We start from the raw sequence: 15,670 nt of genomic DNA, 5'->3' as shown, positions 1-15,670 counted from the left end.
AATACTTTCCAAACTTCTCCGTACTACATGTCATAAAGTTTGGACACGTTGTACTGATGGATGGATATATAACTCGAACATTCAAACTCATAAATCGAGGAACTGACAATGCAGGCTGATCCTTTGATCGCCTTGTCAAGTTAGCATATCTCGAATTATTTTAAACCAGCCAGAACACGAGCAATCATAGATCACTGTCATTTTTTTTTGGTCGTGAATCAAGTTTAATTAATGTACTTGTGATGCCGTATCATCACTGCGAAAGTCTTTGTTTTCGGAGTGTCTGTTTCAACTGTGCCATTCATTTGGTAATTCATAGCGCTGTATAATTACTCATCTTTTGTTCTTTTTACTTGAGTTTTCGCGGAAGACTGGGGACGCTATAAATACAAGGGGGAACGAGGGTGCTGGCTCTTCCTGGGTGCGACCAGTCAATCAGAGTGTCCCGATTAACATGAGCACGCAGGCCACTATTACGGCAGAACGGCTCCCATCAGCGCAGTTCGTGTATAATTTAGATTGGCAGAAAGGAGTTGTATCGGAGGTGATGGAGTTGACTGGGGGGTGGGGTGATGGATTTAAAATGGGCCTCTGCTTTCACAGCGCTTGACATTTTGATCATGATTTCGTAAATCAAGGCCTGTTTTTTCTTGGCATAGTATTATTATATGCCTCTATAGAAAAGGATGAATATGGATAGGATATATGCATGTTCTCCCTGTGTCTGCGTAGGTTTCCTCCGGGTACTCCGGATTCCTCTACCACTAACAACATGTACAATAGATTAATCCCCCAGCCAGGTGTTTCTGACCATTTGCCTGGCTCTACATCATGGAGGTGGGTCCCTGAGCGCTGGCCTATGCTGGCAGCTCACTGCTCCTACGGGTCGCCCCTGTGGCATTGAGTATGGGTCAAATGCAGAGAATGAATTTCCCTACGGGGATCAATAAAGTATACCTTAACCTTAATTTAGTTCTGCCACCTGAAAAACGTATTTTACAGGACCATATCGCAATATTGCACCGCCATATCTCATATCGCAAGCTACTTTAATACCGTGCAGCCCTACTGTAAATATGGACAAATGTCAAGCCAGAAAATGTTTTTACATCTTTCCAATATTCTCAAACTGCAGGGTATACTATAAACAACTATGCCAATAAGCATATAATTTAGAACAATAAGTCCTTACTTAAATTTCGTAAGGTTCAAAAGTCAAATGTCATGCTGATTCTGCAATACATGTGTCAGAAATCATAGAGCATCATCGGAAGTTTGTTTCACATGCCATATAATGCTTTGTCTATTTGCAAATAAATTCTAAGCATAAGGTTTTACTATGAGGTGGGACACTTTGAAAGTTAAGTTGGCCTTATCTTCGCACAAACACTAACACTAAACACTTTGCACCCATATCATGTAGGGTGCAAGCAAACAAACTTTGAGCGGACACCTTAAAATATTTATTTTATGTCTGGGTAACGTTGCTCGTGTTTTTGAAAAGGCACACATTCCACTTTGTGAACAACATTTTTTTAATGGAAGTTCAACTCTCTTTGTTTGCATCTTTTCAGTTATTATTCCCAGCACTTCTTGTTAATTTCCCTCTCCTTAGAAAGCCCAAACCCGTCAGCTGAAATTCTCCTCGTTGTGCGTAAAGATAAGAAAGCCAGTGAATAGACCGCATCCACAAAGAACAGTGCACCCCAAATGCAATCCCCCCCCCACCCCAAAATCAAGAAGTCATTTCCCAGTGCACCTCGCCTTTCATGGCCTCTGTCAGTGCTCTGCTCATAAATTTGCTCTGTGTTGTCCCCTGCAGAGCTGCTGTCAGCCTGCCACGAGCTCCGCTGCAGATACGGCTGCATCATGACCAGGAACGGCACATTCTGCTTCTGCGCCGATGGCTTTGAGGTCGGCGATGACGGCACGAGCTGCAGAGGTGGGTTTACTCATGGGTGTAAACAGAGCGTATGAGGATTTTTATAAGATAATAGGGAGCTTATGTCATATGTAAATCCATTACTTCAACACTTTGCGGGATAATAAATTCAGTTTGAGCTGAACTGCATAATAAATGGGTGTTTACGTACCAATGTTATGATGCCACACAAACTAGTATTCCAAGACTGATGATACACTGCCTGGCCGAAACAAAACCCTATAACTCTAACCCATCTTTCATTCCAAGATGACAATGCCAGGATTTATTAGGAACATGAAACAGGCCTTAACCCCCATTGTGAATCTTTGATGTGTGCTGCAGAAGGCTTTGCAAAGTGGTCGGACTCTCCCATCATTAATACAAGATCTTGGTAGCACTGGACAGAAATAAATCTTGTGCCATTGCAGACGCTTATGGGAACAATGCCACAGCAAATGCATTGTGTAATCAAAGTTAACGCTGATCCGGCAAAACTACTTTATGAGCAGGCAGTGTATAAGAAATTCTCATAAAGAAAATGCACAGAGCATCAATATTTAAGACAATCAAGCCTAATTTTCTCTATTTATGTGATCAAACACAAAACTAACATGATACCAATAGCCATTTTGCCAGCACTGTTATTTATTTAAACATTGCAGGGATATAGAAAGCTGTTGACCCCTGAAATACAGTATAATAGAAAAGTGCAGTTCATTGGCTGTGAAAGAGATTAACTCCTCCTCCTCCCACTTCCTTCCACTTTTCTCCCTGAACAAGCTTCACTGTGCGCTCTGGGCCGCACTTCCTTCATATGGATACGCAGGAAGCTCAGTGCGTTAGAGCCATCTGTCCGCCACCCGGCCTCCATGTAAATGACACTGCACACAGAAGCATATATGCACTCACACACACAATGCCATAGACCGGTGTTTCTTGAAAAGTGCTGCGCATGTGGTTCGGATAATTTATCCTTGTCTGAAAATGTTTCTATAAATCTGCCCCTGAACACAGAAATATTCCAAATATTCCAGATGTTGAAGTGTAAATCAACATAGAATTTCTGTAACAATGCTTATGTGTACAGAAAGCAGTGAAATAAGTACTTTTAGGCCATAACATATACTACAACCATCATCATTGCTTTAAAGGGATATTTCAGGATTTTTGACATAAGGCCTCATATCCTAGTTATCCAGAGTGCTGTTGATTCCTTATATTTGAAGAGTTTCGTGGTGCTAGGCTAGTGCTAGGCTAGTGTTAGGCTAGTGCTAGGCTAGCGCATGTCTATGGTAACTAGTAGCCTGCATTAAAAACTGATGCTGGTCAAATATAAGTTCTTTTAAATGCAAAATGATTGTATTTACAAAGTTATTCAGTCAACACAGACATTTATATCGGTAGTCTTGTGGTATAAGTGATTTGCCTCAGGTGCATTGTGCTTGGGTCAGCTACTAGTTACCATAGACATGCACTAGCCTAGGATTAGCCTAACACCACTAAACTCTTCAAATATAAGGACTGCATGAATTAAAAAAAAAAAAAAGATTAATATGATTATGATCCAGAAATCAACAACACTCTGGATAACTTGGAAATGAGGCCCTATGTCAAAATGTCCCTTTAAAGGTCCTATATCATGCAAAATCGACTTTTTAGAGCTTTTAGCCATGTTGTTATGCTATTTCCTTATCAAAAACACCCCCAGAGTGGTTTGTGGCTTCATTCACGCAGCTCTCAGTAATCCTCCTGAATCCTGCTCTCTGAGCAGCTGCGCCGCCCTCTCCTGGTGAACGACTGAGTGTTCAGTTGTGTCGTAACAGCGGAACGGAAGTGCTCGACGTCTGTAATGCAATGTCTTAATTCTATGCTTACGGACGGATTTTAATTTGTAAAACAGCTTTTTCATTATTTCTGTCGTAAGAGAGAAACAAAGAGAAAAAAAAATAATAATAATAAAAAAAAAAAAAAAAAAAGGATGTGCCCGAAGTGCTTCCAGGTCAGCTGTGGCCAAAACAAACACACACAGCGTCTGAACAGATCAGTCATGTTTGCGCTGCAGCTGTGAAGATGGAGCTCGTTACCTACTCTGGACACACCTGTTATTTATTCTTAACTAACGATAATGTCACGGAGAAAAAGAAGCGCGTTTGGCTACGAGGACGAGGAGTTTATTCAACCTTTTTCAGGAAGAGGCCACTCAGCTGTTTTTTTCTCCGGGATTCAGCGACTATCACCAAAATATTGTTTTTCTGTGACTATCTCTGATGGATGTTTGGTGAACCTTCGCCAGAACCAAAGTGGATTAACTTTTATAACCAACGCGAGTCCCACATTGTAAACAGCGATGGACCAGAGCGGTGAGTCAGTCCAAACGCGTGTTAGCTTGTGTGTTAGCATATTAGCTTGTGTGTTAGCCATTTATGAAGCTGTGTTGCAGATGTCAACTCCGTATAACTGCATCTTGAAGCAATTTCACTTATTGCTGTTTATTTATATTACGGTAAAGTTGTATGTGCGGAGAGAGGGGGCGGAGTTAACTGAATCGAAGCGTTGTGTCTTCCGGGTTCGAAAAATACCTCCAGAAAACACTTATATTTATCACAAAAATGAGTGCTCCATAGTGGTAGAGGTACAATACATCATATAAATGCCTATACTTAACTTTGGAATGGCAAAAATAGCATGATATAGTACCTTTAAGATGATTGCTACCTAGCCTATATTTTACATTTGCATACATGCACTTTTTTTCAGAGCAGAACTCTATTTTCTTGTTTGTATACATAGTCTATTTATTATACTGTGTTTTCCTTGTTCCATTTTGTCACTCACATAAATTCAATCTCCACATGTATTCAATTTAGGTTACAGTTACTATAGAAACACTGTAAAGTCCGAATGGCTTTGGGCTGACCTGTCAGGAACAGTGGAAAACTGCAGTGCCCCAAGAACCTTCTCCAAATCTGCTTTCTACTGTCATTTCAGTTCTTGTTACACTTTTCATCACACGCAGTTTCCTACTGTATTGATATTTATTCATTGCTTATCTGGTAAAACTGCTTGACCCTTTTGGTGGCAATGTCTCAGTACTTCGAGGCACTTCAAAATAGTCTGAAACATGTGACAAACGACTGAATTTGTGATTAATGAGTAAGTAAATCTATTGCAGGTTGAACAATTTCAGTTCTGATCCGAGTTATGTGTCTGAGAAAAACGACAGTATTGATATTCATTATCCGTACCAATACTCAGCTCAACTCAAAATATCTCAACTCAAAACATCAAAGCTGTGTTAGTGATTTGCAAAACAGATTCGGTCTTATCATACTGTTGGTCTCAAGGCTTTCACCAAAATTCAAAGAGCAGCTGTGTCCAGGGTTATCCTGTGTTGTTGCATAAAGTTTTGGTCATTCGTGTCTAAACACACAGGGGACAAAAAACACACACATTCATGACTCTTTTAGTGTAGCGAGTACTAAATCTCTGATCGCATTGACAGAGTTGTGATAACATTTTAATCCATTGCAAACCCAATGAGCGTAATGTAGGCCACTAAAAGACGCTATATCAGTGCAGAATTAGACGGCCCATTGACTAAATATTGCTGTACTCCGCCTCGGGAGCGAGGGAACATTTGCTCGACACATATGCTTTGAGTCTGAGTTATGACAGCTGAGGAAGAAGCCTTTTGATTTGCCTAGTCTTATTTTCACCCACATCTTTTCTCTCTAACAACATAAAACTGCATAAATACGCCTTTGACTAGCTTTAGCAAAGTACCTTGGTGAGTTTGATCCGCACATGAGAGAAGGCGCTCCGCTGTGACGCTCTCATTCCTTATAAAAGTAATTATGCCTGAGGTGGCGGAGTGAGGCCGCATTAAGTATACTTTATGTATTTGGGTCATGTTTGAACACACCTAATTCGTTACAAATGACTTTCTTTCCTCTTTTTTTTTTTTCCTCGCCTCTCTTCCATAAGATCATGATGAATGTGCGATGTACGGCGCGTGTAGCCAGACCTGTTCCAACACCTACGGGTCGTACCGCTGCAGCTGCACAGAAGGATACGCGCTGCAGCCTGACGGGAGATCATGCAAAGCCAAGCAAGGTGAGCGTAAAACCCCGCATCGGTAAACAACTTCATCTGCATAACATGTATGTATATGTACCTTCCACTTCTAATAATAAACAGCTTTACTCGAGTCCACTCTGACCGCAGCGGATCATTTGCACAGACTATAGGGTAAGATTAATCTAAACGGCGGGGTAGCGCAGGTACTTATGCATTCACACACTTTATGTTGAGTAGATTTCTCGGCTATCAGCCTTGTAGCACCAGAATATTTTCATTCAGGGAGGCTATTTGACTAAAGGCAATCTTATTTTTGTTCAAATACTTTACGTTCCTTATAGTGATGAGTGGACAAGCTCATATATGCACGTGGGAACATACTGTATATGTAGTGTTGTGTCTGGTGCCTCGAGCGCTCTACCTGCTACAGTCCCGCTGTAACTTTAATGCCAAGAGGAACAAGCTAGCCATAAGGCCTCAAGCACTTGAGTCCAAGTGCACTTGAATGGACTAACACAATCAATATCCATATGATCTAATGTAGCCAACACTTACAGGCGAGGACGTGGAAAGAGGATATGTACCATGTTCACAAGGTCCTGGCTTTACACCTCTTGTCCATCTGCAAATCTGCTGTTATGCTCGGCTAACGTCTGCCACCATCCTGTAAACTTTCACTGCTCCACTGGGCATCCTCTGCTCTTATGTTCTTTATGAAGCCAGCTCCGATTATTTCCCCCATAAACGCTACGCATTACTGTCGCCATTTTACCTCACATTAGCTGCCCAGAGAGCCCCGTACCTTCAGAGGCCGCGGACGTGTCGCTGCTACAGGCCTAAACTCGGCCTGAATAAAAAGGTGCGCAGAGGTTCTCGATTTACTTTTGATTCACATATTTGTGATTCAGTTATATTTGTATATTAAATTTCCCAAAAAATTATGAACCCTGATTGTGCAGCCACATCACTTGCTGAAAATATTATACTATATTGTAAATAGAATAACCTACAAAACTCATTATCCTTTCCAATGCGCGGATGGACATTAAAGCTGCATTATGCAACTTTGTGTGGAAACAAAAGTTGATATTTGTGTTTATTTGACCTTGTAGTGTCCCAGCGACTGTGTGAGTGGTCAGCATGGCACGCTTACTTTCCATCACAGCGGTCTCTACAACGCTCCAGTTTCAATTGTTTGGAAGGTTTTCACCGCTGACGGGCCGTCTCTTCACAAAACCTACAAAGCAATTGATCCTGGAGCGTTGTAGAGACCACCTTGATCGGAAGTAAGGGTGCCCAGGCTGACCACTCATACAGCCGCTGGGTCACTACTAGGTCACCTACCCACAAATATCAACTTCTGCTTTTCGCATAGAAAGTTGCATAATGCACCTTTAAGGATTGACCTGATATCACATACATACGACAATGCCAACCATGCTTTTTTTTGCTGTGTAAGTAACTCAATTACATAATATTCGTTAGCTGTACAAGCCGTGGCTGACTGCTTTGAAGAGAATCATAAGTGCACTGAGAAAAAAAAAAAAAACAGCTTTTCTTTATATACCTGAACTGAGTGCATCACACATTCTTCCAGATTCTATACGGCAAGATTAATGCGTTTTTGCAGTGACCACATCTATCACTACTGGGGAGCCGTAGACATGGCCAGGTCGGTATAATGATAAAATTAATGAGCGCAGGATTTTAAGTAGGAGCATTTTGTTTCGCGGACAATAGCCAGTGTCACCCTTGATTTATGCTAATGTCGCATTCTTGGAAAAAAAAATAGAAAAAGTCTGTGCCATTGCGCAAAAACAGCCTTTTTTTAGGAAAAGCGGTCATTGTCTTCCGGTGGTCCCCAAATTACCACTAAACAAGCTTAACCTTTCACAATAGCACATACCTGTTTCTACAAAGTGGAGGTGGACTTTTTGGTATGTTTGCCGTATATGGGTTGAAAATGGCTTGGGGCGCTACACACCAAGGCTACTGGGACAACCACTACAACTGGGCTTTTAATCAATTTGACTGCAGCCCTACTAGGAATAAACTGGATATGATTACCCATAAACTTAACTGAACCCAGAGCACGCGCGCATCAATATTAATTTGGCATGTACACGGGGTTAGCGTTAGTTGTAGGAGCAATGAATTTAAATTTCTCCAAAGGCCAAAGGATGACGAGTGGAGTCGCATGAAAAACACGAGTCTGGGGCTGGGTTTTCTTGGTTCAGAGCTGCGTCTTGGTGTAATTTGTTCAAACTAAATGCAAAGGAAAATATGTATTTATTCTATTTGTTGCTGTTTGCATAAATTTGACTTTAGCAGCAACCCCATGGTTAAAGTGTCAACACAAATCAGGGAAGTGAATCTATCAACCAATGTGGAGGAATAAGGAGAAATCACATCAAATGTTGTGAGGCCAAAAAGGTAATTGTTATCGCTGCTGAATTGTTTGTCGAGGGCTCTCTTAGGATGGCAAGTAGTCAAGTTCTTAAATTTAATCATTTGGAGCAAACTTACAAAGCTTAAAAATGGCCAAGGTTATGTTTTTACTTAATTTGTTGTATGTGGAGTAATTTGTGTTCTCCTTGTTTCTTCTCTCTGCCAAAATATGAGGAAAATTGGCCTTTGTGTACTAATTTCAAAGGTTCTAATGGAACAGTCCAACAGCCAAGAGTTTGCCCCAGACTTACCCATGAAAACTAATTTGAGCTACAAAACTAATAGCCTAGCACCTAAATGTGAAGTGACATGATATATCAGACACACCCCGTATCATTTCATGCTGGAAATTTCCAGGAAACATGGCTAGTAAGTAATGAAATAAAGCACTTAGGCCACCGCTAATTTTTGATGGAGTTGTATTTCCCAAATGTTCAGAAAATACGCTCCCGACGCTAAAACTTTAATCATTTAGATGAAGAGAGAAAAGTGCTGGCACCGTCCTGATTTATTGCATTTATTAGAAGTGCAGCCCTTTGCCTAAAACTTGTGCTGAAGATTTGGAAGAATAAGTGGGTTGTCTGGAAGGGAAAAGAAAAACATTTACAGCTACTTTGCTTCGGTGTTGATTATAATTCTGCCACTGGTCAAGTTTGCGTGAATAATCCACAATGCCTATGCCTGCACAAAACTAAATTAGATGTGTTGAATATGCAAAATAATTGTCAAATATGACTTACAATGGACCATATCCCCTGGAGCTCATACATTTATGCCTTGTGGCTTTTTCCCTTTGGGGCTTTCTGCAGAAAGTCATATTGCAGCAGTGTTCAATGATTTGCATATTGATTTGTCCTACCTGATGCAACCCTCTCTCCCAGCCTTTGTACAAGGAGAGTTGTGCAATATTTTGTGACTGGAGATGAGCTACCTGTCTGAATTTGTCATGTTATGTATCTGATCACACGAACTGTTAGTCTTTGTTCACCATTTTTGAAGACTAGTACAAAACTCACCAAACCTATTATTAACCCACTCACTTCTCCTGTTTTTTCTGCTCAGATCAGGGAGACAGACCGGTGCTCCTCCTCGGTGGCCCCAGTCGGATCGTCCTGACCAGCCTGAACGGGACAGGCCTGCAGCCCCTCCGCTCGCTGTCTGCTAACGGGACGGTGTGGTTGGACGTTCAGCAGAGCCAGGAGACAGTCTGCTGGGTCTTGTCCACAGAGAGCTCTGGGATTCTGCGCTGTGCAGAGACCAGGAATCTCAGGGGCTTCACCAGGGAGCGAGAAATCAGGACACAACGGAGCCTACAACGTATGTACCCTGCTGTTCGCTGCTGTTTTGTTACATGTGGAGGGTTTGTGTTAAAATGTAAGTTCTTTCTTACACTGTAGCTTTGGAATTGTCAGATCTCAAATAACCTTTAATCATTCATTTCATTGGGACAGTGCGGGTTAATGAACAGACAAGGGCTAAGGTCACACTTGAGACGTCATAATATTTACATGTAACAAAAGGTCACAATCTTATAGTAAACACAGTACGCACATTCACCTGCACTGGGAGTCTCCTGTTTGTTTAAAATTGATTAAAAGGGGAAGGAATGTTTCCTAGAACCCATTGTGACATCCAAAGAAATATGATCTGTATATTTTTTGTTTGACAATTTGAATTCTAGTGTTCATAGTGTTCCTGTTAATAGTTTCATATGGAATCTGTGAATTCAACACCATCCCTAAGGTTTCCACGTAGCAAGCGGCAAGTTACTGAGAGCTTTGGCAAACATCCTCAAGGTTTAATATGTTGGAAAAGAGATTATGTGAAGGGCACTTTGATGTGTGATTTAAAGTTATGGCCAATCCTATTCTCGTATGCAAGGGCCTGTTTCAATTTGAATAAGTGATCAATCCCTTTAGCGCAAATACGTCTAAAGTAGTGTGAGGAATGGTTATGCATGCGTCCATTGATTTAGGCTTTAGTTTACTTTTAACCTTAAAGATCCACTTTTTTGAGTTTTTATTCATGGTATAACATCAAAAACATACCTGGAGTCGGTAATTTCTTCATCCGAAATGCTCTGATCTGTATTCCCTTATGAATTTTGTTGTGCCATAGAGGGTACCATGGGTGTAACCAAGGGGGTCTAATTAGTTACATTAGTTAGATTTGAATATTGGGGAGTTGTAACCCTCCTATCCCCCCATGTTTTACACATACGGAGGGTACACAACCTGTCCTCTAAACATAAAAGCTCGTAATCCATCACCCATTCTTAGCATTTCTGCGCTCAAAATGTGTTCATCACGGCACCGTTGATTTGCTAGCATGCTGAAAGTGAAAGTGTTGCTGTTTTTACTCATGACAAGCAGCACTGAGCGCCGCTCTCCTGTAGCAGAATCACATTATTTTACTTGTTTATATTGCGCTGTTATAAGGCCGTTATAAGCTCTATCAGGTCAAACTTAAAACGTTCTTTATCCCACTGTGAGTTAAACACTGCCCATGTCCAGTGTGACAAGAGAAAGAGAATATACCGCCGGTCCCGCTTTGGTACAGGTCTCCAGTCAGCCGTTATTGCGTTAATATGACCCAAACAAAGGGACTTGTTCGCCCTCATGCCCCCACAACTCCATGCCCTTTTTCACTCAAGGAAATTGTCTGGTTGGAGGGAAAAGGTTGTTCTCCATAACAACCCACCTAATGTGCCAGGTCTGGAGCTGCAAGAGCTCACAGTGCACTCCTACTCAGCGCAAAAAGTTACACTACAGTCTGCTTTTAAAAACACAAGATCGGGCCCATTGTCTTTTATTTACAAGAAAATATTTCATTTTAAACCGTAAAGCACTGTATCAGTCTTGAGGTACTCAACATACTGTCTCTATGCCTCAGTTATGTGTTATATGTACCCTTTACAGTTCATTGTGTTTTGAAAATAGTGATTATGTCTTTTATAAGGCTTCTGTAATTGCTTTACTCAATGCTCTTGGGATATGATTTATTTATTCACTCATCACACACTCACACTTAGCAGCGAGTGCAAAAGGCCTTTAAACAAACACATTCACTCTTATATACCAGGCAATACACACACTTACATTGTTATTTTTTCTAATACCCTGAACATTGTAATAACTATGTAGAATGGCTTGTCACTTCTGTTATCATGCTGTTGATATTCTGTCACAGCACCTGCAAACTCTCCAGTTCAGGGCTCTTGAATTAAAATTGAAAAATATTTTTTCAAGCTCAGGAACATGCAGGGTTAATTCATGGTTATTTAACCTTTATTAAATCCAATAATGTGCTTTGAAAATAACGCAATTATTTGTTTATTTTACCGTAAAAATACATTTTGGCTTCAAAATAGAAGAATGCCTGTATACATCATTTACACAATGTTGCCAGTGCAGTGCTGTGTCTCCCCTTTGCTCATTACTTGACACTGAGTCCTGCTTAGACCTGGTTTAGTTCTGGTTTATTCCAGGTTCAAACCTGTTCATTGCTATTTTTTTTAAGAAAACGTTTGGGAAACAGCAGGACTATTAGCGAGATGAATTTGAGGCATTTTTCTGCCGTTTAAAAAAAATAAGTGCGAAGGAGCTGAAGGGCAGCTCTTTCGCTCTCAGTTTATCTGGGCCGTAGTCACTGCTCTGCTGCAGAGAGACAGAAAGACCACGCGGCTGCTCGACTGCTGGGATTTACGGTCGGGCCCAAATTTCGGACGCAAGGTTCGGGTCCACAAGGCTTGGCGCGTGGATCCGGATCCGGACTGAGGTCTGCCATTCTGTGACCTCTGCTCTAGTTTATACAACTGTTTTGCTCAAGCACACAACCGTATTGTGGATTTACAATAGCAATTTATTTAACCTCTTTATGATACTGATCATATTTCCTTGAATCCTTTCAGCTGCAAGGCTAAGCAATTTATCTTACACTCTCTCCTCCACATATTTATTTTTTCCTTGAAGCTTTCCTGGTCTCTTTATTGTGCTCACAGTTAATGGCAGGTCGGCCTCTGCGGTTTCAGCCACTCACCTCTGCTCCGTGGCTGTCCTTCAAACCTGCAGGCTGCTAACTCTTTGTTACTTCACACAGTGTTTTCTTCCTTCTTTTCCCCACCCTCTGGTGCTCTCCGGGCTCCTCACCTGTGCTTACAGCAACAATAAAATGGTTAAAATAGAGAGTTTATTGAAAACCAAGCTTACATAGCCTACCACTTTCATTGCAACCTACAGGTTCCCCAGCATAGAAAGTGGAAGAGCAGATCTGGCAAGCATTTATATCCAGAAAGGTTTAAAACACACATAATAAAGCAGAAGGCAAAGACGCGTTCCTAGGATAATCCATAACTCTCATCAATGTAAAAATGTAATGCTATATTAGTTATATACAAAGCATTACATAAAAAGTTGTGGGAGAAGCAGCATTTCAAAGACTTCTTCATCACTCAGGTTTTACAACATATGCCTCGATATTGTGGCCTTTATCTTGCTCGACATTGTGTGGGGAGTGCATTAGCAGATTGAAGACTATAATTGGTACAGCACTGAATAAAGCGCACATAGGGTTTCTATTAAATGTCCACAAAAGACGTCGCGACCAAGAGCCAAAAGCAACCAGACCATGAGCTCTGTGCCAAGATGAGCAGCCAGGCTAAATCAAGCGCACACAGGCTTTAACATAGAGCCAATTCTCATTCACAACAACTACCTGACCTTATCTCTGTTCAAAACCACTGGATTTTAGTCATAAAGTTGTGGAGGGAGAATTGCTAGCATGTTTCAGTGCTATTCGTAGTATCAATTTCTTTTTCTCTTTGCAGATGTGGAACAAATGGCCATCGACTGGTTGACGGGGAACTTTTACTTCGCAGACCGTGTGAATGATAAAATATTTGTGTGTGACCGAAGAGGAGAGACTTGTGTGACTATAGTACAGCTGGACCTGCTCAATCCGCGGGGAATCGCAGTGGACCCTCTCATGGGGTGAGTATCCGGCAACCTACATTATATCATCTCCGAAAGCCCCGCTCATTAATCATTCTGCATCCTCGGCTTAGATAGGGAAATATACTGAGAAAACGCTATATTTGCAAATGCATAACAAAAAGCATTTCCACGGGTCGGAGTTTTAGAGCAGCAGTTCTCAAACTTTTCACAACAAAACTAGCTCAAGTATTTGACTAATAGGCTTGATTTGATAAGGGTCTGGAAAGGGTCTAACAAAATATACAGTATTTTTAATTTATTTATGTATACATCCTGTCAAATAGAGACATTTACTGACTAATTTCCTGTTTATATAAATTCCCAGTCGTGCAGGAGTTTTTTTTAAGTGTCACCTCTAGAGGCTTCATTAGCAAAGCCCATACAAACCATAAGGCTAGATTTAGGTTGTAGGCAGTTTAGGTTGTCTTCTGTCTTATCGGTCTAATGCTACTTCTGTTGATAATGACTTTTTAGAAGTAGCGGTAGAGGATCAAGTAGAGCAAATAGGTGCTGTTCTAGAATAGGATAAAAGAAGCTTAGCAGGATAGAAATAGATGAACAGAAAAAAAGCCAGTCATAGATCATATAATTGACTTATCCAAAAGTTTTCATGCTTCAATAAAAGCATTTAAATTGGCTGTCCTTTGCTTTTGGCCCCTTTTCATTTTGAGAGCAGTAATTTGGTGAGTATGTGGTGCGCTACCGACAGCTTTGACTGTCTAGACATTCATTTGTATTCTGATTTTACTTCCCGTCCTTCTAAAAATCACAGCTGGACTGCATTAAAGGATTTTTTGGGGGGATCATAAAAATCTAGGCAACTGCAGAGTGGAAATGTGCGCACACTGTCAGTCTCCGTCTTATGTATCTTATTATGGAGAAGACTTGTCATGTTCCTGTTAGCAGTGGTGCGGTAGTGAGAATGTGCACAGTCAGTACTGAATCACTGAAGGAAGTGAGTGAACAAAGTAGGCTGAGGAGCCTGAGTTCACCTGGAGAACATTTGGGAAGTCAGTTTATGGTCATTATGGTTCGTTTAGTGATCAAAAGGTTAGTTATACTGCACATGACAACAGCCAGTAGTGGAAGGCACACAGCTAAAAAGGTTGCAGGTTTAATTCCTGCGCCAGAAAGGGCCCTTGTGTGTGTTTTGCAAGACCTCTCAGGGTGCTCCAGTTTCCATACCACCACAAACATGTAAATTCAGTCCAGGAATCCCCTGAAAAGAGATTGAATCTCAATGGGACTTTCCTGGTGAAAGAGAACATACAGTACATATACTGATATGTCTAACTATTTTGAGGCAATATGACATTATGACTCCATCAGTCTTACCAGCCACTTTTTAGAAGTATTATGTGAAACACTGTAGGATACATATAGATCCAAGCATTAATTGTAGACATACGTGCTATGTGTTTAGCACACATGAAGAGAAAGTCTTTAGAGGTGAGTTCGGAATCATGCACCAAAACTGCAAATCATATTGTATTTTCCTATAGGTAAACAGTAATACGAAAACAAACCCACTGCTTCACAAGTAACACAAGTCCTTTCCCTGAGTCACATCTCTACAGAATTAGTGTTGTTACAGCTGGCTCAGTGCTGTAACAAATCAAGGGAAAAGAGAGTGCGCTGTGACAGTTTTCTACTCTTTTGTTAAGAACATAATTGCAGGATTAAAAAAAAACAAAAAAACTGATGGGAATTAAATGACCTTGAAGAATGAAGTTGATAACTTAATGATACTGAGTGAACTTTGCATATCCCCCCAACCCCCCCAATGGACAAGGCTCCAACCCACGGCATACTGTATGACAGATACACTTCCAAAAACCCTTTGGCTCTACTTCAAAAGCCTTGTCATATTGCGTGAAATAGATGGTCTTTAGAAAAGCTGCTATAATCATCAGAGTCCAAATAGATATCTAAAAAAGACATTTACTACTTATTAGATCCAGCTGCCATTGGGATAGTTGCTTCACAAACAACTGTTGCCAAATACAAAATGAAAATCCACAACTCCCTTGTTATTTTAAGTGATCTCTCCGAAATATGAGCAACAATTACTGTAAGTGGCTGATGTGTCGTGATTAACCTCCCAGTGGAAAACCTCATATTGTCTGAAACACATGCCTTTAAGACGCATTTATTGTTCTGGAATTGCTCCTTTATGCTTTGAGTTTGATTGCTACTTCCTTCCCATGGAGTCCAATTATAGGAAATTATC

At 40.9% G+C, this 15,670-nt stretch overlaps 1 protein-coding gene across 12 annotated transcripts in view; it reads left to right on the top strand.

Annotated features, from left to right (window-relative positions):
- Positions 1–15,670, top strand: part of lrp1bb (low density lipoprotein receptor-related protein 1Bb) — a 451,054-nt gene that overhangs the window by 189,928 nt on the left and 245,456 nt on the right. For all 12 annotated transcript variants that reach the window (XM_079563322.1, XM_079563321.1, XM_079563329.1 and 9 more), the window contains 4 exons: positions 1,823–1,942; positions 5,909–6,037; positions 9,512–9,766; positions 13,275–13,437. In XM_079563322.1, the coding sequence (XP_079419448.1) occupies positions 1,823–1,942; positions 5,909–6,037; positions 9,512–9,766; positions 13,275–13,437 (667 nt within the window). The remainder of the gene's footprint in view (positions 1–1,822; positions 1,943–5,908; positions 6,038–9,511; positions 9,767–13,274; positions 13,438–15,670) is intronic.

Source organism: Gobius niger, assembly GCF_951799975.1.
Source record: "Gobius niger genome assembly, chromosome: 9".
Taxonomy (NCBI): Eukaryota; Metazoa; Chordata; class Actinopteri; order Gobiiformes; family Gobiidae; genus Gobius; species Gobius niger.
Note: the sequence above shows the minus strand (reverse complement) of the source record. Positions and strands in the feature narration are given on the sequence as shown.